Raw genomic sequence first — 24,741 nt, forward strand, 5'->3', positions numbered from 1 at the left:
AGATGTCCTCTCCATCAGGCATACTCTTAACAGAGCTCCTGACAAGCACTGGATTTTAATAAATGGCTAAAAAAGAAGTTCTAAAGTAGAAATTATAGACTGGGCATATTTGGAGGATACTCATGGGAACTCACTTCAGTAAGACCTCCCACCTCTCTGGTGATCTGATCCAGAGCTTCACCACCCTGTTTGAGAAGGAGATTTTCCTAAAGTCTGGCATGAACCTCCCAAACCATAGCTTACGGCTGTTGTCCATCCATGGACACAAGGTCTCTGGGGTAATTATAATAAAAAACATACATGCATCTTGGGATGTTTGAGGATGGTACATTTTGAAGAGGAAGATACTATTACTTCTGGTGCTCTGCTATAGTGGGTGCACATATTCTATCATTATAAATAATATACGTCCTGCTACAGTACCCACAGTTCGAGAAGAATAAATTAGAGATGACAGAAAGAAAAGCCACAGGCACAATAACAGGAATAGAAAACAGCAGTAAACACCAGAAGCTTCCATGTATTTAGCTTAACAAAGAGAAAGTTAACAGGACATAAGGATCTTGTTGTGAAAAATGAACATTGCTAGTGTTTCTAGAAGTCACAGGACGACTGTGTAAGATCAGACGGTTGATGTTTGAAGCTACAAAAGTTCAGATGAGAATACACATACACATTTTTATGTGTTTGTTAGGTATTCAGCTACTGCTAGAATTCACTAAGAGCTATGCCAGACATCTCATCACTGGCAGCTCCAAAAGATCTGGGAAGGATAATTTCCTATAGGCCATGCCCCACCTCTATCCACACTAATTTCCAGGAAGTCCTGTCACAGGTATTGTACACAGGCATTGACCCCGTAGCATCATTGCAACGTGACGCTGTATGCCTTTTCAAACAATGGTGTTTATGAGAACTCCTGGCTGCAATATTACTGAACAACAACAAAATCTTCAAACTATCCTTTGGTCCCAGTGCATGTTTCTACAGCCTGAGAGGGGTCGTGAATCCTTGGTGGCACTCATGTCACTGGTACCATGGCAGTCTTGGGAAGCTGTTATGTGATCACGAAGCCATTTCTCAGAATGTTTCTCTGTCTAACACAGACTCTCTGGCAGATCAGAATCCAGTCCACCATGCATCCACACGTCAATCTACCATTCCTGGGGTTAAGCCCATGACATGGTATCAAACAGTATTGGCCTCATTGACAGCAGGGCAGCATGACTAGACCAGTGATGGTAAAAAACCTTCAGACTTGCTGCCCCCCCCCCAAATCTGTCAGGGAAGCATCTTGGAGGACTGCCAGCTGGGCCATACTGGGCAGGTATAATGCACCGTCCCACCTAAGGGCTTTATCAGGACATGTATATGTTTGCAGAAATGTTTGGAAGAAGGCTCAGTTATCACAGGCCTATCCACAGCCACTGGACAACTGGACAGGACCTAGCAAAAGAACATCTTCCTTGGTTCATTTCATTGGTGTTTTTTCTCTGGCACCTTATTTCCATTGTTGGCACCCTGAAAAAGTGCTTCCCACATCAAGGGGGGATCTTCCCCTTTCCCTCTCTCTCCCTGACTCCTTCCTTCACCACCCGTCCCTCCCCCTGTGGAAGAGCAGCTTTACCAGTGCGCTGGTGTAGGTGGGATCAGAGGTGTCATCCTCTAGAAAACGGGAGAGGCCAAAGTCAGACACTTTGCAGACCAGGTTGCTGTTCACCAGGATGTTGCGGGCAGCCAGGTCCCGGTGCACGTAGTTCATATCCGCCAGGTACTTCATGCCTGCTGCGATGCCCCGCAACATGCCCACCAGCTGGATCACCGTGAACTGCCCATCATTTTGCTTAGGGGAAGAGAGGGAAAGAGTCCACATGAGAGGAGCAAATTCACAGCCCGCCATGGTCAGAAAACAGCCAGTAGCCTCTTTCTATGCCTCATGTCGACACATGTATGCCACAAGTGCAAAAGTTCCCTCTCAAAGCAAGAGGGTGGAGAGATCACAGGGGCTGGAAGTCACCCTCACACACCCTATGGGCATCACTACAATGGCTGCTGTCACCCACACTTCGCACAGGAGGGTATTATTAATCAAGCAGGTTATCTGCCTCCAACACAGTGAATTATCCATTTCAAACTCAGACCTATAAATATTTTGATAGAGCAGTTGGAGGTGAAGTCCTGTCGTGTTAAAGCTACGTCACACTGTCCCTCCATGTCCACAGAGGCAGTTTGTACATGCAGGCGTGTATACAGGTAGGCCCAGCCTTTTGCTACTATGGACAGACACGTGTAACATGACAGCCTTGATGCCACCTCCACCTTTGTTCCTGAGACAGATCTGTGCACTATGAAGCAGCTGTCTCAATGGCAGGGGATGCTGGTCAGTGAAGGGCATGGTTATACTGGCAAAGGAAGGGAACCTTCCCCTCCAGTCCTCCTCTGGCCCAACACAACCTCTGGAGCTGCACGCTCCTGGGATCTCATACCCGCAAGAAGGAGTCCAGTGAACCATTCTCCATGAACTCAGTAATGATCATGACTGGTGAACTCTTGGTGACCACACCCTCCAAGTGGATGACATTGGGGTGGTCGAACTGCCCCATGATGCTGGCTTCACTCAAGAAGTCCCGTCTCTGCTTCTCCGTGTAGCCAGATTTCAGGGTCTTGATGGCCACAAAGATCTCTCTTTTGCCAGGAAGCTTGAGATGCCCACTGCACACCTCACCGAACTCGCCTGTGAACAGAGGGAAACAGGCAGGGCTTGTCAGCCTTCAGACCTCTGCCTTTCTCCCCGAGGGACCCTGCTCCCACAGGCTCCAGCCGTGACTGCCCTGCATGCCCCTGAGCTGACCACCCATCACCTGATCTGTGCTTCCTCCCTCACCCCACCCCAGAGACCTCCCTTCTGTCAGACTCATCACTGGTGAGGAGCAAGGGACATGGGACCATACACACATCGGAACTCCTTGTCTCCAGCACCAGACCACCTTACTCCTACTAGTCCAGGCTGAGGCTAAGTGTAAGACCTTACTGACACCAGTCTTCCCAGTACATGTAAAGCTAACTCCTCACCAAAGCCTGGGACCACAAAGGAGACTCTGCTGCTGAGGGCCAGCCAGCCATTCACAGTTTACCTACCTGCCCCGATCACCTGCTCGATTTTGACACAAGAGATATCGATTTCTTTTGCAAATTCCCTGACAGCCTCATTGGGATCTTCGTAGGTGAACGGATCGATATAAATCTTCATCCCTGGAGTCACTGCATAAAGGTGAGGGAGAGAGTCAGACAGACAGATGCAGAGAACACGACTGATGGCTGGCACCAAGGAAAAGAGAAACCTATTTGTGTGAGGGTCTTTTTCACCTCAGCAAGTCACATAATCAAGGGCATGAGGCAGACACAGCAAAGCAGTTTGAGAAAGAACATGCAGAGCCATGTTTGCACAGGACTATTAAAGCTGGATTCTAATGAATATTGGCCCATAAGTCACTGTTGGGGCAGTGGAAGCCTGCAGCATTAGCTAGGACTGAAACTGTGACCACAGAGAACCACCCATCCTCTGCAGCAGGATTTGGGTTTAGCACATCCAGAGGAAAAGAGAAGCATTTGCTCTCAGGAGATGGTGCATAGGCACACCAATGTCACACCAGTGTCACAACATGCTCATCATGCTGCAGCACTGAAGGGGACCACAAGAGACCTCAGCTCTGCCCACCGGCCTTCTCTGCGTGCAGCTTCCACCTCACGACACAGGCCCATTAGAGGCATGGGAAAATGGAGGAGGAGGCATGGGGTCAGCACTCAAGACAGGAGATGGCGAAGGTCTTGGGATGTAAACATGCACACGCTGCTCTTGGTTCCCTACACAGAGATCTACAGGGGAGGCAGCTCTAGGTGCCTGGTACTACCAACACAGTACCCAAGCCAGACTGACTCCTCCAAGGGGGGGTCTGTGAGCTTCCAGGGGCAACGCAAGCAGGATGGACAGTCCAGTCTACCCCCTGTTCTCCTGCCTGAGGCTGGATTCCCTCTTGGTAGCCTCAACGCGGCCAAGAGAAGCTCTAGGAGACACTGGGGAAATTGCAAAAGCCAAGCTAGGCAAACCAGAACACACAGTGATACGTTTATGTGAAAGGCAACGGCCACAGGACCTGGTGAGGTTGGACTGCTGATGCCACACTGCACGCTACCTGTACCATGGGACAGCTCTTACCTGCAGCCCTGCAGATCTCCCCTTTCTATATTCATTTTGCTGACCTCTGGCTTGTTCCAGAATTGAGGGTATTTGGAGAGCAGAGCTCACATCTTACTAAATAAGGAGCCCAAAATAGAACCAGACACGACTCCCAGCTCCACATGTAGGATGCTGGTGGGATTCAGGGGAGTTGCTGCAATGCTTACAGGCTCCCCATGCCTTGGCAAATTAAGCATAAGCTGTAGCCTCTCCACAGCAATCACTGCTGGGGAGCTGAGCGGGGACTGCGCCTTGGATTGGTGTTTTGAGTGACAATGTGGCTAAAAGGCACCCCAGGCCCCTTATCAGTTCATCTGCATCCAGTGGCATCAAGCCTGTTGCAACAGTCCTGAAGGCACAGCTATTAATGCCATCCCAGCCTGAAGCTGTCATGTTACACACCAGACCCCAGGAAAAAGTGAGAATGTATGTTTACACACGCAGCACGGACTGACAAACAACTGAGAGTTACATTTACATAATTCTTCTCGAAGGGTGTCATTTTTCCCGGTAAGTTATAGCGATGCAGCAAGCACACTGCTGCTCTGGCACAGAGCTGCAGTTCAGAGCTCTGCCTTTTGGGAAATGCTTCCTAAGTAAATGCAGAAGCAACAGTGAGTCCTGTACTGAAACACTACTGATGTTTTCCATTCTCTGAATATGCTCAGCTCTGCACAGGACCAAGGTATAAAAAGGACAGAAATCCTGAAGCTACGAGTATAACGTGAAGTAAATAACAATGGAGATTCGAACCAAGCAGGATTACAGGGACAGGTCTCTAGTGAGGGAGGAGAAAGGCATTTCAGAGGGCACGCAGCCAGGGATTAACAAGGGAAGGAGGATGCACTGGGGTGAGGCAGGTGCGCAGCGAGGTGAGAGCAGCGATGTACTGGATATGAGGGAATGCCTTGCAGTACGCAGGGATGTTGGAGGAGGGAGGCTGCAAGAGAGGGCATGTTATCTATTGTATTACATATCTATACATAGAGATAAAGCTCTGTATCTGCTAAGATTCTGGGAGCACTGTGATGGGCTCTAGCAAAGGCACTACGAGTTATGTGGGTTCCTGCAGGACAGCACTCTGCAGGAGGGGGCGGGTTGGCAGAGGGGTCTCACTGCTGCCCACACGCTGGGCAAAGCTCAGGAGTCAGCAGCGAGGCAAGGTGTGGTGGCAAGGGCTGCACTGCAGAGGAGGGTGAGGCTTCAGGGGTGTGTGCTGGATGTCACAGGGGTCTGTGGAGCATGCGCAGGTGTTCGCTGCACAGCTGGCATCCGGCAGCATGCAGGTCTGGAGAGCACGGACTCTAGGAGGCAAGGCAGGGATCCAGATCACAGGGGACTGGTGGGGGATCTGGACAGCACAGAGCCCTCTGTTCTACACATGCACACGCCTGCCAGGCTGCATGGCCTGAGCCCTCCCCGCACGCCACAAGGAATGAGTGAACAGGAACACAAACCGAAGAGAGAGCGGACCCCCAGGCCTGGCGGGGGACCGCGGTACGTACTGTGGCCACTGGTATAGTGCTGCAGCTTGTCAGTGTACTCGGAGTCAGCACGCTCAAAGCCCCGTCTTCTGGAAAGAAAGAGAGTCCTGAGCACCAGTACAGGTCCATCGGGGCTGATAGACGCACTGCAGGGGCATCTTTTTCCCCTTCTCCTTCCTGTCCACATCCTCCCCTCCCATAACCCTTCCACCTTCTGTGTCCATTTACCACTCCCTTGCACAGCCCCAGCCCCGGGTCGTGTGCTCGGACTGACCTACCTGTTGCACACAATAACGATGACGACTACAGCAATGAGGAACACCAGTCCTGCTGCGGAGGAGCCGATGATGAGAGGCAGTTTCTCCTGGACACTGGTCTGATACTCGGCTGGCACACAGGCAAGAGGGAACAGGTTAGTGCAGCACAGGATGGGTCTACACCAAGTTCATCAAGGTCAGAGCATGGCCCTGAGCACTGCTCACATCTGCATGGGCACTGCTAACTGGCCTCCTGGCACGGTTTTGGTCTGAGCGAGCTAGTGCTCTCCCAGGCATGGCTTCGGTTGGCTATGACAGGGGATGTGCCCCAGCAGGAAGGTAGGATGGAGCTATCCCTTTTGAGTGAAGAGTTTAGTCCCGTGGATGCATGCTGTGCCTTGCTTCTTGGCCTCAGGGCCAGAAAACTGGCTTGGCCTGTTTTATTTAGCAGCACAGATTTAGAAAATAACGACCCAGGTCTGCATTTGTCATCAGCAGCTGTGCACACGAAAATCATAAATTTAATTTCCTCTAAATCCAACTGAGTGGACATGTCCCCATGCCAGAAAACCTTGGCAGAAATTGGCCTAAACTATGTGATTCCCTGCATGGACCACCAAGTGCCAGTGCCTCTCTCCAGGTCTTGCCGGGCTGAATAAATGCACGTGACTTGTCAACGCACCCTTGAAGGGACTAGCAGCGAGGGGATCAGCACGGCTGCCAGTGCATCTCCATCTTGTCCAAGTCTCTCTAGACCCTGTGTCACGTTTATGCAGAGGCAGCTGAAGACTCACCTTCAGTCATGGTCTGGAAATACATCTTGCCACTATACCGGCCATACCCGGCCACAGTACGTGCCCGCACCTGGAAGACGTAGATGGTGCCAGCTTTGAGGTTTTGCACCGCCACAGTGTTGGTGGGGCTTTTCACTGTTGTTGAATTTAACTCACTCAGATCCTGCCAAGAAAATATAAATATGTCATCAGAATAGTAAGTACAGAATCAGGTGCTGCATTTCTAGGAGGAAGCGCAGGAGACCAGGGTAGAGAGCTCATCATGGGGAGACCATGGGCCTGAACAAACAGGTCATTCCCCTGAGCCTGACTGCCCGTAGGGAGATACAAAAGCAGAAATGTGAGTACGGATATCCCTGGGCTACCCACCACCTCTCAGGAAAGGCTCTGTTGAAGGTGTTAGCTAGAAAACTCAGGTCACTTCTCCAAGCATTGAGCTCGGCAGGGATGGGAACTGCTTTCCTCTTCTGTGCCTGTTTCCTCTTAGCACTGACCTCCTTCCTCACCCCCTCCTTCTGTGCCTGATCCAGCCTCAGCACCCTCTCCATTTGCTCTTCCCCATCTCCCTTTGCCTGTGCTAGAGGTAAAGCCCACCTGAACACAGGGTTTTGGACCTCGGGAGGAGTACTGCTACCACTGCTACCATCTCCCTGCCCAGGGTCTGCTTCACCAGGGACCGTGGCTAGGTTTTCAAAGCTGGGGAACTGAAGAGCATATTTAAAAGTGACAATGAGACTACTTCCACATTTTTGTCCTGACCCTTGTCTGCAGTTTTTCTAGCTGAGGACTTGAGCAGTCATATCATAATGGTATAGATGGTATTGCAGCTGTGTAGGTGATGGAACCATCACTGCCCTTGGTACTCATGCCTTTAGCTGAGCATCCAGAAGCACCAGTAGATGGGCAAGGATCCCCTTGTGCTAGCCACTGTACAAGAGAACAGTCAGTTTCTGTTTCCCCCCAGGCACATGGAGAAACTGGTCAACAGAGGAGGTCAAAAGAGAGTACTGAATGTGATCGGGGAAGGTAGCCAGCTCCCTGGCAGCCATGAAGTCTTGAGAGTCAGTGCAAAGCAGCAATATATGCAAACTGCACAATGTTTCTGGAAAACAGAGAGATCTTATGAAAGCCAAGCTGTGAGTATGAGCTCCTATAAAAGGAGGCTCAGGCACCAATTTTGGAATCAAATGTCTGTAGCTACACTGAAAGTGCTCATCCCTTCTGGTAACATCTCTGACCTGGCAGGTCAGGCTGCCTTGGCATGATCACTGGTTCAAACCGATCAGTAGCTGACAGCTCAAAATCTGAGCTGGCAAGTCTACGAGCAAGTCCCCGAGTGCTAACTTCAAGTCACTGCAAAGGGCTCAGCAAGGCCAAGAACTCCTACCCTGCACAGACTCATCAGTGAGGTGAGATAACCTCACAAGTAGGCAGGGACTGGCAGAAAGAAGTAGTCAGACACACAGTTTGTGCAATCCCATCAAGTGGGACTGAGGGTGTGATCAAGGGAATGGCCTTTTGTTCCAGCTGTGAAACTCCACTGGGGGGCATGGAGGGATTTCTTCTTGTTCCATGCTACCATAAGATCAGAGTGAAACTCCCAGTGAGGAGCAAAGCATCCACTCCTGCTCACCAACTTCTGCAGTGGACTCCTAAAGGACAGAGGGTATTAAAGAGGCAATTGGGCAGATGGTTCCATCTTGGGATGAACCAAGGTTTCGTCACACAAGGTGAAAGTTGCACAGGCTGCTGCTTTCTTGTGTTGCTTTGGGTGCCTGCAGGCAACAGTGAAGCAGAAGTCAATGGACAGTCCTGCACCCAACTCTGCACACCCTTGGCCTAGAGGGGGCTGTGTCCTTGGCCTCCTCAGCTGCTGGACCACAGGATGAGTTAGAGGTTGTCTTGCCCACCAATAAATGATGGAGTTTAGCTTTAGGGGCTGCTGGTCTCCTTTCTTTTCTACTCTCCACACTGCTAGCCATCTAATGACTTTGCTTTCATGTTCATTCACTTCTGAGAACAGCACTGGTGCCTTCACTCAGGATCTTCTGCACAGCCAGAAACTGTGGTGTCAGCAACGTTAGAGGTGCACAAAGAACAGTCATTCACTGTGGGGCTCCACATAACTGCCCATGTTGAACTGATGCTCTCATGTTCATGGCAGAGCCTGGCGCTTTCTCAGTCAGTCACTGCACTGTAGCAGAACTGCAAGAGCACTGGCGTTTGCGAGATGGATGGTACTCATCACCTGGGTTCATGCAGACTATTTGCCTCAAAGCTGCAAAGCAGCTGAAAGACAACATTCATGGAGTTAATTTCTTCTTGTATTAAGGTTTTGGTTGAGCAGTGCTTGGTGTGGATGGCTGGTAAGAGAATGTTCTGGCAACAATGTGTTTCTCCAAGTGTACGGTCAAACTTGGAGGCTTGGAAATACTGATAGCACGTTATTCTACAGGGTAATGCAGAGCAGCTCTGCAAATGCCCAGGAGACCTCCACTATTAACAGTGTTCAGGAACAGTCTGCTCTTCTAAAAACTACAACATCGGTTTTATCTATCTTGATCTAGTGCTGAAGTTGCCTGGGTATCACTGGGGTGTTGGGGAATTAGACTAATGACAATGAAAAGCTCAAGTACAGGTACACAGACTAGAAAAGAAAAGATGAACACACAGAAAACCGATTGTCTTGTTTGTCTGATCAGGCCTCAGCACTCCCTTGGACCTTTCCCAGGCAGGGTAGGAGAGAAATAGGTCAGGAAATGTTTACAGCTTTACTGCTCAAGGGCTTGGATGAATCCTCCCAGGCCCTTGCATGGCACTAACAGCACAGTTGTTTTAAAATCATTTGTCCAGCTATTTGAGGGAACCTCATCTCTGCTCCTGGAGGACTTTAAATTGAACACAATGGCCATACTTGCAAGATGGTTTATAGCCTGGGAAATCGATGTCTGTCTGTGTGAGGAAGGTGTGCTCATAACTGTGCTCTCCCTTAATCCCAGACAGCAAAGAAAGAACATTTACACCTCTGCACCCTTCCTTGTCAGACCCATTCTTTCCCTTGGCATATTGCTCAGTCATCACCTCTCCAGCGACCTGTGCATTCACTTCAAACACTTCTCCCCTTTCACCCCTCTGTGCTTCTCCACCAGCTCCAGGGCATCCCAGGTGGTTTAAAGTCCAAGTCCAAGCTGTTGGGTTTTTTGCAGAGGTTAGTGGGTGGGTTTTTTTCCAGCTGATTTTGGTTTGAGTTTGGAAATCCTAATTCAGGTAACACTTCTTATTTCCTTGTATATTTGACTGAGTCCTCATCTAGTTCCATTTCCCATGAGTCAAATTTAAGCTGAAACTAAAGTCTGAGCAAGAAAGAGTTTCTTGAAACATGGACAGTCTTTGAAAATTCTGAAAGATTTGCAAAAATTGTTTCTAAAGCGTCCTATTTTATCAGAAAAAAAAAAAAAAACGGCCTAAGAAAAATGTCAACTGTCTTAATTTGGCAGAGAGCTCTTCTGTGCGTCTGCACAGTGGCAATCTGCTGTGGTTCCTGATGCAAACAGAGCCACACGTACAAAGCCAGACCAAGGCTGCATGCCAAATCATAACACACATCTGAATTTATGCTCCCATGGGATCGGGCACATTTGGGGGATGCTCAGATGTGGTAAACAGGTTTCTGACAGCCCCCCCTGGGGATGGACCCATGGGGTCCACAGACCCTGGACTTTCACGGGGAACACCACTTGTGGAGAAATCTCGGGAGCATTTGGTCTTCCAGACAAGTGCCTGATCAAGTGCAGTGTTGTAAGAGTGTCTGGATGCCTCTCCCAGGAAAACAGCCCTGGACAGAAGCAGCGTGGGTCCCAGGCATGGACTGGGACTGCAGGAAAGTTATTGAAGGGCTTCCTGGCAAGGTTTCCTCTTAACCTCCTTATCTCACAGTTTTCCCCAGGCAGAGCTCCCTCCAAGGGTTTGGGTAGCATGGGGGGAAGGGGCATCCCAGCTCTTGCTCCATGCTGGGGACACCAGACAGCAGCTTCAGCCCCATGCTCGGGGATGCTGGTGCCCAACACTGCAGGCTGAAGACCAGGAAGACCCTCTGAGCCACCCCAGGAGCAGTGCTTCCAGCATCCTTGGTAAGAGCCCTAGTGGCATCCAGTTCTGGGGATGCTGGGCTCCTGCTAGAAGCTCCTAAGCACCACAAAGGCAACATCCAGCTCTACTCTCACCTCCACCTTTAGCTGCCTCAGGTTGCCCCTCCCTCACCCTTCAGCCCTCCAGGCAACCCATGCCCTTCTCTCAGCATTGGTTAAACACATCAAAGGGCTACTATGACTCCTAAAACATTCACACTGGTGACTGAACTGGGCACAAGGGATGGGCTGAATGTCTTCAAACAATTACAAAATGGGTAACTTACTGCATACCCTAAGCCAAATCATTTTGCATAACAAGGAGAGCTAATTATTCTTTGTAGTGCTTGACCCTCCAGTGGGTCTCCAGTTCCCACACTTGGGGATGAATTTGGCAACTTTGGACAAAAACTACTACGCCCTTTCTAAATAAAGGCTATGCTCACTTTTTTAATAAGACAAACATTGGCAGGTGCCTCTTGGAGGTAAAAAACAAAATACATTACGGAGAGGACCAAAGAGAGCAGACATGTCATTCATCTGCACTGATTTGCTCTAACTACGTGTGAAAGAACATCGTAATGTTGCCTCTGTACAGGCTTTTTTAATAGCATCTAATGATAGCAATGTTATAAATAATCTGTGAAATGGAAACAAAAATGTACTTTTGTTTCAGGTATTGTGAACAGCTCTCTGTTAACGCTAAAACACTTATTCATTTTTTTTTTTAATTTATGTCTTTATATAGAAGAGAATCAATTCAAAATGTAGAGCCAAAACACTTTTTATATAAGATGCATATGCTGCTATTCTTATATTTGAACTGTTTTCATGCTAATAAAATATCATTTTCTACTGGGGAAAAAAAAATTCCACTAGAAACAACTTAACTAGCTCCAGAGATATTTTCTGAGCATTCATAAGCACATGGGACAGTTTGCAATGAAACATTTTGGAAGAAAATCACCTCTGTGCAGACTGGCAGTCGAGTGAGAACACACCTGGGATGTGTCACACACCCCATCCAAATCGCAGTATTGATGGGAGGCAGGGGAAGAGCACGGCACAGCCAAAGCTGTGCATTTTGGGACTGTTCCCAGGGATCAAGTAAACGGCTTTCAATTGCAAAACTTAGCACTAAAATGGCTAGACTAACACGAGATTCAGCTCTGCCAAGCAGCCAGAGAAGGATACAGTGTCATTGCATTGTTAAAAATGCAGAGGGCTCTTGACTGACTAGACAAAGCATATGAAGACCTCGAGTGTGCAGCTGGGACTCTGGAGCAAAGGCTAACACATGCAGAGGAGTTTGGGGACTGACAAACCTGCAGCATTGGCCAGGCCCTACCTCTAGCTCTTGGTTATTCTTTAAGCTGTTTCCAAATCCTCTGAGGTTTGCTTGCTGTGGGACTAATCTTTGACCCAATGATCCCTTTCTGAGAATGGCATACATCTTCAGCTGGGGAAGAGATAAAGGCATGTCTGTCTTCTTCAACCGAAGCCACCAGCAAAAAAATATACCAAGAGGTTCAAATTATTCTGTCCCTTTGCTCCGCTCTAGTGAGACCCCACCTGCAGTACTGCATCCAGCCCTGGGGTCCTCAGCACAGTGAGTATGGACCTGTTGGGGAGGTCCAGAGGAGGGCAACAAAAACAGAGTGCTGAAACACCTCTCCTGTGAGAAAAGGCTGTGAGACAGTGGGGGTTGTTCAGCCTGGAGGAGAGAAGGTTCCAGGGAGACTTTATTGCAGCCTTTCAATACACAAAGGGGGCCTACAGGAAAGATGGGGACAGACTTTTTATCAGGGCTTGTAGCAATTGCACAAGGGGAAATGTTTTTAAACGAAAGGAGGGTAGATTCAGACTAGATAGAGGGAAAAATTCTTTATGAGGAGGGTAGTGAAACACTGGCCCAGGTTGCCCAGAGAGGCCGTGGATGCCCCATCCCTGGAAACAGTCAAGGTCAGGCTGGACGGGGCTCTGAGCAACCTGATGGCAGTGAAGATGTCCCAGCTCATTGCAGAGGCCTTGGATTGAGTGACCTTTAAAGGTCCTTTTCAACCCAAACCATTCTATGATTCTATGGAACACCAGGACAAGGGGTGCTTCAGCACCAGCATGTGGGGCTGCCTGCACGGTCTGCCAGGGCTAGTGCTCCACCTGAGAGCCTGCTGCCATGGAAAGCACTGCCTGAGCATGGCTTGGCCACTTGTCCCCACAACCAGGGACACTCTGTGCCCTACGGTCTGACAAGCGGGCAAGCAGATGCTCACCTTGGGATTGGCTGCGAAGACCAGCCACGAACAGCAGCTTCACCTTTAGACAAAATTTCCATTTATTTACAGCTTCCCCGAGAAAACAAGAGGGAAGGGGGAAGAAAGAAAGAAGGGGAGAGATTAAGAGAAAGTAAAAGAAGGAGAATGAACTCCCTGAGATCTTCTGTCTCTATGTTAAGTGTCCCCAGGGAAAGGACCCCTCTTGCTTTCCAGATCTGTCTTGTTACCTACTCATCCATCTTGCCATATATTCTGGGATCATTTCCAAGGGTCAAATAAATGGCTGTGATTTATGCAATATAGGTCAGGACCTATTTAACAGCTTACAAAGAAGCTCCCCTCCTCCCATTCTCCCTCTGGCTCTTGGTGATGAGAAAATAGGTCACAGGCAGGCAGTGGGGGGTATTAATCATTTCTTCTGGCAACTGCTGGGAAAAATATTTTCACTTCCATTTAATCATAAAGCTTTTTAATTAGTTAGTTTGCAATTTTTAATGTATAGTTTATAAGCTGTTGTGCAAGGGGGCAGATTCTGGAAGGAGAAATCTCCTGCCCCCCACCTCCCCAGGGTAGCACGGCTGAAGTTCACCAGCCAGGCAGAGCTTGGCAGGTCCCAGGACTAACATCAACATGGTTTCATGTCTCTCAGCAGCCACACAGCTCCAGCTCCATGGGATGGACACCGTGGCACAGCCCTGGCTCGCAGTCCCTCTGCTCACCTGGGCAGGGAGGAAGTGGAAGGGACATGTTCCTCAGGGGGATGAAGGAGCCAGAGCTGCAGGACCCCTCCACACCAGCCCCCCCAGCAGTACATATCCTCCATGGGAGTATGGGACAGCTTCCCCCTGGCACAACACCCTGGTTCAGGCTGCGGCACACAGATACCAAACTCACCTTTGGTGTAAATGCACTGATGGACGGCATTACACAAAGTCTCAACGACTGGACACTCAGCTAACATGGTCCAGCCTGGGAGCAGATGCTCCCTACCATCCCCATTCCCCACCAACGTCCCAGTAGGGGAAAGGGAAAAATTAGACCCTGGCTACCGAGCCCTCCCTGCAATGGGTCCACCTGTCACAAGTGCTGGATAGGTGAAGGAAAGAGGCCTTCAGAAAGACCAGCAAGTTCTTCCATACTTTAAGTGTCTACTCAGGGTCACTGGAACCACTGCTGGACCCCAGAGGGTTGACAGCCACTGCCACCCACACGGCCAACCACAGCAAGAGAAGTAACTTATGGATCAACCAACTGCTGTAGCTGGTGTTATGCCCTTCCACAAAGCTTTTACCACCTCCTCTCCCAAAACCCTGTGGCTCAACCCTGCCAAGGTTCCGCAGTACCTTCTCATAATATTGCAGCTCATAATCAAGGATGACTCCGTTGGGCTGGTCAGGCTGAGACCATGAGAGGGTAATGCTGTCCACGGTGCGGCTGACCTGGTGCATGATGGAGACAGCTGAAGGAGCTAGAAGAGAGAGCAAGAGAGAGGCCTCAGTCACATGCCTGCATGGGCAGGACCCGCATCCCCTGGCTGGAGGCAGGCAGGTGTATTACTGCTACTTGGAGCTACTGAATTCACTTCCAGCAGCGGCAGGGCTGTCCAGGGGTCAGAAGATCCCGTCTTTTGCTTTTTGTAGAGAGAAGTTAGGGGAGAACAAATGTTTCCATCGCTCACTAAGAGTCTGTAATTAGAAACCACATAGGGCAGCATCTTGGGCAGGAAAACAGATCATTCCCAGGCAAAATGAGCCCAGGGTGGGAGCAAACACAGCATGTTCCCCTGGAAAAAGCACTACCAGCCCAGCAACATGCAATCCTCCGTGCTTGCCATGGGGAAGTAGGGAGTTCTGTACTCTGACATTTGCATAGAGAAGCTTTATAAGGCACAGGCAGACTCAGGAAGCAAGCAGCTCCTCTCCGCCTTGGTGTGCTGGGTCTGCAAGTTGCACATGCCAGTCAAGGGAGGTGCACACAGCAGCCTGAGCATGCAACGCAAACCTGACCTGACACGCTGACAATGGGGAGTTGCCCGCCTCGTCAGAGTGCCCTGGAAATAGCACACCCACAGACGCCACTTGTCCCACGGAGCACAATGGGACCTTCCAGCAGCTCCTCAGACAGCCCAGCCAGCTGTCCACCCCTCGCACTGCCCTGCATTGCCTACGTGGCTTGACACATGGCCAGGTAGGAACAATACAGTCTTGGCTGGTGCCACACCGTGGGAAAACTGTCCTCCAGGGACCTGTGCTAACAAGCCCATGGGGCAGGGACCACAGCGTGGAGCTGCCACTTCCCTGGGAAACTCTGACCAGCTCGGATCCTGCTTGCTGTGGACCAGGCCAGGTGAGAAGGCAGCCTGGACTGCTTTTACTTTGGTTGGCTCAGGTGTTGGTATCAGAGATGCCACAGTATTGCAGGTATCAGAGTGCAGCCCACCACCCTTGCTGGGGGGGCTGATACACGCAGATGCTCGCACTGCCTCCTCTCTCTGTGGGACTGGTGAGCTGAGCACCCGTCCTCACCTGCCTTGCTGACGGCACTGCCAACACAGCCTCCACAGATGTCAGTCCAGAGGCCAACTCACACCTCACCCAGCACCATCCCAGCCTTGGAGAGTGCTAACTCCAGCACAGCATTAGCACTGGAACAGCTGCCAGGGCAGAGTCACTGCTTCAGCAGCTTCAGGGCAAAGGGGAAGCCTCAGGGGTGGGAGAGGACTGGAAAGTGGTAGTGAGAAAGCTTCCCCATCACTTGCATGCCAGGCCTGGTTACAAATGGATGCAGAGAGGCTTGCATTCAGAGGGGCTTTTACCAGGTCCAACCCTTTCAATATTTCATGGAAGAACAACTCACTTGACAGCTCTGAGAAACAGCTTGGAGAAGCAGCACACAATGCAAAGCACCTCTCACCTATCTCCAGTCTGGTTTCCCATGCCGTCACGAGAAGCGACAGAAACCTGCCAGCTGAGGATTGCAGACACAGCAGTGGTAGGACTCTGTTACTTGGACCAGCATGGCTGCAGCATGTTCTTACACATCACTGTAATGAATTACAGCAGAGAAACTCCTCTCAAAGTACACCAGCAAAAGCCCTTTTTGTGATCCACTTTGCCTCTTAACGACTGGTTTTCTGGATTCAGAGCAGTGTAGCTCCCAGGATGTTTAATACCTGTGTTCCAAGGGGAATAGGGGCCAGATATGGGCAAACAAACCCTGCCACTGCACTGCTGCATCATTTCCCTTCATCTGCCTGGGTTTCCCCACCCTTGAAGGAAGGCACAATGCAGATCAAGCTCACCAAGGTGTTACCCATCTCTGGTTTTGTCCAGCACTTAGCTAAAACCGAACAATGGCAGAAAGCCGCCATCATTGGAAGTGTTCAAGGCCAGGTTGGACGGGACTTTGAGCAACCTGATCTAGTGAACGATGTCTGAGACCAAAGCCTCACCTCCTCCCAAACACCAGTCCCTCCATCCATTTCTGGTTAAGCCAAGACTCATTACACACCAGTCCGAAACTCTCATCATCGCAGACCTTCCCTCGCTCATGGCATACAGCACTGCTTTCCTCCTAGCTTAATGCCCCAGTCCCACCACTTCAGGGCCCATATTTACAAACTCCTGGAATTTGTTTCTCATTCTGGTGTTAAGATAAAAAACAGATAATATTTCTGGAGCCTGTCAGCTCATGGGAGAGCTTGCTGCTTCCTTGTCAACACTGATTTGACAGGACATCCACAACCTCCAAGACAAAACATTTCTCTCTCTGTGGAGAAATGCCTTAGAAGAAAGTTGTGACCAAGCTACAAGATTGTCCCACAGCAGGGACGGGGACTGGACTGAGACAGGTACGCAGACTGGGGTCTCTCTAGCACATCTGAGCTGTACAAGCTCTGGGAACTGATCCCACACTCATACAGACTATTCCAGGACAAAGGCTGCACACACCGAGACCTGTCCCACCACAAAACTGGAATGTGGCAACATCCCATGGTTTAGATAGAGGTTCAATGGCTGACCTTGCAGCTGGAGAAGCTCCTCACCTCCATGTCCCTCGAGGTAGGAGTGAGGTCCCTGGGATGATCTTCTCCCACTTCCATGCCTGTATGAATCATTTCTGACTAGCCATGGCCAGGCACCTGTATACTTGGTGAACCTGCCCTTGCCTTGCTCAGAAAAAAAGATGCAAATGGATGAGGTGGGGCTCATCTAAGGAGCCTTAATGAGGCAAATGCCCTGAGTGTTGGGGAGGAGGCAGGTGAGATGAATGACTACAGCAACTTCAGCACTTTTCCTACACCTGGGGCAAAGGAGTGTCTCTGGATAGGCAGGAACCTCCACCATTGCATCTTCTCAGTAAGTGCTCTTGTTATCACAGACATCAGGGAAACGCAAAATAACAAAATTACAGAAAGCTTTAGGTCAGAAGTGACCTCTGGAGGTTTCTAGTCCAACCAGCTTGCAGAGTAATTTCAAAGTCAGATCGCTTTGATCAGGACCATGTCCAGTTGGGATCTGAGTATGCTGAGGGACAGGGATCCCACAGGCTCTCAGAGCACCAGCTGTCTCACTGTTGTGGAAAAGAAGCTTTTCCTCACACCCCATTGGAACGTCCCTCATTGCACCTTGTGGCTGTTACTACTGCCCTCTCACTGTGCACCTCTGGGAAGAGGCTGGCTCTGTCTTCTCTTTAAACTTCCTTTGAGGTGGAAGACTGTAGCTAGATGCCCCTCAGACTCCTCCTCTCCAGGCAGGCCAAACCCAGCTCTCTCAGCTATCCTCATATATCTTGTGCTCCAGCCCCTGGCCCAATCTAGTGATTCCTGCTGCTCGACCTGGTGCAGTCTGCTGATGTCTCTGCAGTACTGGGGAGCCCCAAAGTGGACACAGTACCCTACATGTGGCCTAATGAATGCCAAGCAGATGGGAGCAATTACTCTAATTTTTTTTGCCCGTGTTCTTGCTAATAAGAGTGCAGCATGCTGCAACGCTACAAAACATGGTCCTTATCACACACCTTCACCACAGGTGAGAGAAACAGCTTGTGCAGAGAGAGGTTCCGAATTCTGTGAATAAGGGGTGTGCTGGGACTGGGTGTCTGAGTTTGAAGGCAATTTAGTGGAGTCAGCCAGACCTCAAAGTGACTTTCTGAAGTCTGGTCAGAGCGAAAAGCTCCTAGACAGGTAGCAACACAAACACTCAAGCAGCTGGTATCTGGCAGCTCTTGTCCCCTGGAGTAAACAGTTCCTTCACAGCCAGCTGCAAAGCTAGTGAAGACTCATGAGTTTCAGACTCTTCACCACTTCTAAGGCTGGAAGATCCTGGTTCCTGTTCTCTGCTCTGCTCCTAAGACAACATGGGAGACCTTGTACAAGTCCACATTATCCCTCTTGCACTGCTATTTTCCACCTGAAAAAAAGTGGCTAGCCATCTTGTCTCATTTTTGCTGCCTGCCTGTCTTATCTAATTTTACTGAGTACTTTCAGAGGCAGAGACTGTGCTAAGGAGTTTGGTCCCCCAGCAGTATTTAATGCATGTAATATAATAGCTGAAAAGGAAGGAGATGAAAACACTCGAAGTGAACACAAAGAGCATCCAATCTGGCACAGTGCTACCTGGTGATACTCTCACTACAAGGTGTGCTCCAGACAGAAGCATCAAGCACTCTGTGACCAGCCTGAACTACAATGTAGAAAGGGCTTTTCTGCCACGGGACATGGTGAAGTGACAAATACAACAGAAAAGACTGTGAGAGATCTACACTTCCTGACATGCGAAGAACTCAGCGGAGCAAACATGGTAAAAGTCTCAAAGCATCTAAGCTGACTTTCCTGAACTATTGTTTCTGAACAAACCCCTCCATTGGGTTTCTGATCATTTCAAAGCAAAGATTTAACAAGCTGCAAAAATAAATTTTAAAAAAGGTCTCTGTTCTTCCAGCCTACTTTATACCCAGTTGCACCCACCAGAGTACAGCTGGGCTGCTAATGCCAAAGATTCACCAGCAGCATCTAACCTAACCCCTGTAGGAGCCATCACCTTGTTCCATGAACCGAGACTCCTCTTTCTTCCCTTGTGACAAAAGAAACAGAGCTTTAGGGACCACGGGTCAATTTCCAGGTTGGAAATAGTCACTAAACTTGGTGATAATTGTCCAATGGCACAAAGTGACCAGTGCCAAAGACCTTCCCTCAGCTGTTGGCTGGCCTCCTTGTCCCTTACTCATGGATTTTTTTACTCACTGAATTACTGTGCATGGGGAAAATGGATGCTGGAGAAGGGACCTGCCCCGTGACACATAAAGGAGATCAGATTTGGAGCATCCCAGCTCTTGGAGACAACTATCACTTTGAGATGTCACTCACATTAATGTGCAAGCAGAGGTAGATTTATCTTGATAGTGTCTCCAGGTGTATGTGTGCAGCAACAATGCAAAAAACAGAGCACCATTTCCACAGCAGATGGAAACTTACTTTCCATGACTGAAACCCTTGAGCCCCAATGTCACTTGGAGGCAAAATTAATCATTTTGTGTCCTTGAGGGGCACTTTTCTACATCATCTTTATCTGGGACAGCCTCAGATTCTTTGGATTCCTCTTAGTGGAGCCCTGTGGCTTCTCCAAATTGCTGGAGAAATAAACCAAGCCAAAACCACCACTGGAGTGTAAAACAAGCTTAATGAAAATCCCCTAATGTAAAAAGGCAGATGACCTGTCTCCTGCTGCAACAAAATCTGCAGTGCACGGGGAGGGGAGGCAGCCAACATCTCACACGTGATGACCTCTCTGGGGCATCATGGGAGGGATGGGAGGGATGCTTCCACAGTCATCGCCTCGAGCCTCCACACTGCCACACAGCACTGACCACAGACAGACCCTTGTCTAGGCTGGGCCTTGGGGCTTTGCCAGTTTACCTCAATCCACCAGGAGCTCAGCAGACTTTCTGGGCTTGGGGGCAGCCCTGCAGGATAAATATCTGGGGTGTCAGCAGCTCTTCTTGTCTGGCTTTTCTGTGTCCCACAGAGGGTGAAAGAAGCTGCCTGAGCTCAGCTACTGGCAACACTTGGGGAGGAAGATGTACCCTATTCTCAGGTCTTGCCAGGAGAACCACATACCCATAACCTCCCCGAACGACACACACGTGTAACCACTGGGTTTTATCAAGGCTGTAATGACAGCTAAAACAGCACTGCCCTCAAAAACCATGCTGGCTCAGTGCCACAAAGTGGACGTGTCCAGGCAAGAAGGTCTCAAATCCCACCTCACAGAATATTCAGGTGCCTGCACAGAAAGATCGGGACCTTATGTCCTGCTTGATTCCCAGGAAAACTCAAACACTGACTGGGGCAGAAACATAAAATCACAACAGGGTTTGGGAAGAGAAGCACCAGAGCCACAAGGCTGTTCAGCCCACTGAGTATTTAACCTTCCAAAAGCTGTGCAGCAGCTTCAACAACACAGAGGACAATGCTCCACACATACCACAGGGCTGGTCTTGCAAGTGTCAGGGTGGGTCTGATAGACATCTTGAACTGATGTTCTAATCTAGCAAAAGGGTAACAGGCAAGGAAAGTCATCCTGTTCTCTTCTGGCTGTGCTCTGGACCAGAGCCATGTTGTGGACTAAGTCTACTGGTGAGACAGACATAATGCAGGGACCATGTGCTCCAGCCTCTCCCTGGTCAGTGTTTCTGACCTACGTAATCAGCTCAGGTGCATTAATCATGTCTAGCTGAAGCAGTTGGACTAAATGATTGCTGTAGGTCCCTTCCAACTGAACTACAATATTCCATTCTAATCCTAGGGACCATGCTGGGGAAAATGAACACTCAGGTGCCTCCACACCAAGCCCAGAGTGGAGCTGTGAAGGCTGATGGGGGAGAGAGATATCTGCCTCTGGACTGAGCCCTTTTCTCCCACTGTACCCCAGTCCCCAGTAGCACCAAATCCCAGAAGTGCTGGTGGAATGGGACCCCTGGAGTCTCTGGTCCAACCCATCTGCTGCATGATGATCCCAGCGCCACATCAGGGAAGGTGGAGCTTTGTTAGCTGAATCTCTAAACCCCCATGGTTGGGGGCTTTCCCAGTTATCAGCCTCTCTGTATTAGTACCCTTTAGTCTCTTTTCATTAGCTCCAGAAATAAAATGCCAATTTTTGGTCATATAGCACAATCTTTTTCTGCCACATTACTGCAAATGAGCCCCACCATGTCCTACCTCCCAGTCACTCCAGCTGAGGCACATTCAGCATTTTATAAAGCATGTCTTCCAAAAAAAAAAAAAAGACACAAAAAAATCTGGGCCCTGATTATGAAACTGAAGTCACTCCAGCTTTTGCTAATGATCCCTACAGCCTCCCTGCCTTACAGAACAGCATCTGGAGTGCATGATGGCGCTTTGGCTCTGCTTTCTGACCTGCAGTTACTGCTGACAGACGTGTGAACTCAGGAAAAATCCTCATCCCGACCCCTGAGGACAGCGAATGAGGTAGAGCCTCTCGCAGCTCTGCACCAGGAGTGCAGCTGGGCAGAGAGAGGCAGGGCAGCTACTCCTGAGGACAAGATGTGACAGCTTCTCATAGCTCAGCATATACCTCCAGATAATTAAGAAACGATGATTTGTCAGGAAAGGGATCCTATTTTAACCTACTTGCAACCGTGAATCTCTCTTGCCTGAAAGCATCTCCAGGTGTCCCTCTGACGGAGCTGCCCTGTGAGGTTGCTGTGACGTGCAGACTAATGCAGACATGCAGACTATGGGCAAGGAACCAGGAAGCTCCATGGCCACCAGCCTTAAGGGCTACTTAAGAAGTCTCTGCTAAGAGAAACTGAAACTCCACGTGACACAGATCCATCACAGCCGAGGAGCTTAACTGTTGCTGATACCTCTGCAAGAGGCTTTGGATTTTTTAACTAAAGATTTGCTCGATCTCAGGTATGGACAAGGGGGCATGTCGGTAGCATCCTTAAGCCTGAGGCCTGCTATATCCAGTATTTTACTTCCATGCCAAACAGACACTTCTTTTTGCCTTGCCTGCTGAAAATGATAAAAAAGATTAAGGGAAAGAAGGAAAGGGAAGAAGGCAAGAAGGCAAGAAATCTGACTTTTCCAAGAGAAACAGGCACTTTCTAATCACAGCAATACCTGAAAGAAGGTCATGTCAACCACAAAACCCAGGGCAGCTTGATGAGACAGTGCAAGAACATGACGATTTTGCAGAAAATTGGGAAAAGCTACCGTAACACCCAGGTCTGAACATGTGCACGAGACTATCAACAGAACCCAGGCAGTGAGGTAAATATAGCTGAAATGCTTGTGGTTGACCCTGTGCATATGTTACAGGCAGACATTCCACTTTTTTTGAGAACTTCAAATTATGATGAGCCCACTGTGCCTCTTGGGAGCTTTTCCTCATGGTTACTTGCTCTGTTCTAAAATGCACATATTATTTTCAGGTTGAAATTTATGGACTTCAACTTCCAACTGCTGGAACTTTTCTAGTTTTGCTAGCTAAATTAAGAAATCTAGAAGCAGAACTTTGTCCTTGTGGAAAGAACTGAAAGATCATAAAAAAAATTTCTTTTCGTCTTCTTTTCTGTAATCTAAGTAGACTGAGTTTCGTGAGCACTTCACAGATTTATCAGCCCACATATCAGTCTGATGACTCTCTTCTGAACCTTTTCCAATTTTTTATTAACCTCTTTTTCAAATCTAAACCTCAAAACAGATCCAGTAGCCAGTAACCATCTCTCTTAACTAAATACAGCATCCACCTCCTCACTCAGGTTTGATATTCCTCTGAGTGTGTCCAACATGACACTTCTCTGACTCAGCCCAGTCCTCAGACAGCTTGTGCAGAGCTGCTGTTCCCTCTCTGCTGTGCACCTTCACTGTTGTTTTTTTTTTAACAATGCCCTGCAGCATAGCAGAGGAGGTAACTGCTGGCTCCTTCACTCCTTGCACCTCCTTGCCTATGCAGGATCGCACCAAACGTCTGGGGACTCAGGCTGTTTCTGCATTTCCTATGACCCCCCCACCCCGTGTCCTGTGGGGAGCTGGGTGAGAGATCCTAGATGCATCCAAAATTAGTGTAATTGGTGTAACTGCTATGTAAAGCTTAGGGCAATTCATTATGATAAAACTGACAAAAAGCAGCAGGGGGGCATCACACAATGAAGAATTGTACAGGGTGAATGAGAAATAAACAGGCTCATTTTCCTCCTTGGTTTTATGTCTCTGAGTTGTACTGTTCAGAGGCATTCTTAGGAAGCTCATATGTTTCCCTCCCCAGCCTATCTCAACCAGACCAGGTTTTTTCAATCTGGCTGAACAAGACCAGGAGTCCTCAGGACATCTGCTGGGGCACCTTCCTCTTTTATTCAGAGAGCAAGAGCTTCCATCTGGGATCTGTTACCTTCCTCCCAGCCCTGCCTCTTCAATATCCTAAGGTGACTTCCTTTCTATCCCACTTCTACTTTTTCAGTACACAGAGACCAAGAATAAAGACAAGAAAGTGTATCAGGACTCACTTAATGGGAGAACAAGCAGGCATCTTCTTCTTTGGGCAACATAACCTGACACTCTGTGACACAGTCTGGTCCCTTGTGTGTGCTGGATCCAAAGGGACCCATCAGGGCTACAAGCATCCTACTGCTAATAGGCTTTGACAGCAGAAGACAATTTTCTGTGTCAGGTCCTGACTCTTGGGCCACCATAACTGCCAGGGGCTGCTGCCACTGGTTTTTAGTCGGTCTGACTCACTGTGATGTGATGCTGTGAAACAAGCCCATCTCCAGCTACACACCAGATAATGTCCACAGCACTTCAGGGCCACTTCAGAGCCTCTAGAGCCTCGGTGCTGCTGTGGAGCCATGGAAGGTCACACCGCGTGGGCTGGGAAGCTGGACTGCTGCTGTATAGAGAATAAAACTGGTCAAGACTCTGCCACCAGTCAGAGCAACACTACAGGGAACAGCCCAGGGTCTCAGACTCCCCAGGCAGCATCTTCTGCATCACTCCCTGGCCATTTGATGGGGGTAGGACTGCGTGGCTCCAGACTCTGGACTGCCCACTGGGGGTCACCAGGATCTTTCTGCAAGTTCTCTTTCATGATCTTTATACCCATGTGAGATGCTACCAATTGCAATCTGCCCCCCATTTTGCAGCTAGCCCCTCACATCCTTCACCTGCCAGTCCTGCAAGACTCAGCCTTTCACTCCTTGCCTGCCAGTGTGTCAGCACTACTGAGATCCCGGTATAATCAAAGCATCTCCATTCCTCTGCTGACTTAGCTGGGAGAGTCAGGTTACAGGCAGCAAAACCCCTATCTCTGATCACTTTAATACCACTAACCCATGTCATGTCAGACAGAGTCAACATTTGCTCTGGAAAACACTCATGACAGAGAGAGAGCAAAGCCAACTCAGCCCATGGCCTCTCCTCAGCAACACTTTGAAATTACCCAGGGGAAAAAAAAAGAGGTGAACAGCTGGGAGTTTTCCAGCATCTCCTCGGAGCCCTCCTGACAGATCTCGGTCCCTGGAGTGTCAGGTTACCGGACGGGGG

General features: G+C 49.3%; 1 protein-coding gene across 1 annotated transcript in view; it reads right to left on the minus strand.

Annotated features, from left to right (window-relative positions):
* EPHB2 (EPH receptor B2) overlaps positions 1 to 24,741 on the minus strand; it is a 91,589-nt gene that overhangs the window by 11,930 nt on the left and 54,918 nt on the right. The window contains 7 exon segments of the mRNA XM_026862497.1: positions 1,628 to 1,843; positions 2,487 to 2,734; positions 3,139 to 3,261; positions 5,695 to 5,810; positions 6,000 to 6,108; positions 6,773 to 6,935; positions 14,519 to 14,643. Of these exon segments, the coding sequence (XP_026718298.1) occupies positions 1,628 to 1,843; positions 2,487 to 2,734; positions 3,139 to 3,261; positions 5,695 to 5,810; positions 6,000 to 6,108; positions 6,773 to 6,935; positions 14,519 to 14,643 (1,100 nt within the window).

This window comes from Athene cunicularia (assembly GCF_003259725.1).
Source record: "Athene cunicularia isolate RWA chromosome 21 unlocalized genomic scaffold, athCun1 chr21_part1, whole genome shotgun sequence".
Taxonomy (NCBI): Eukaryota; Metazoa; Chordata; class Aves; order Strigiformes; family Strigidae; genus Athene; species Athene cunicularia.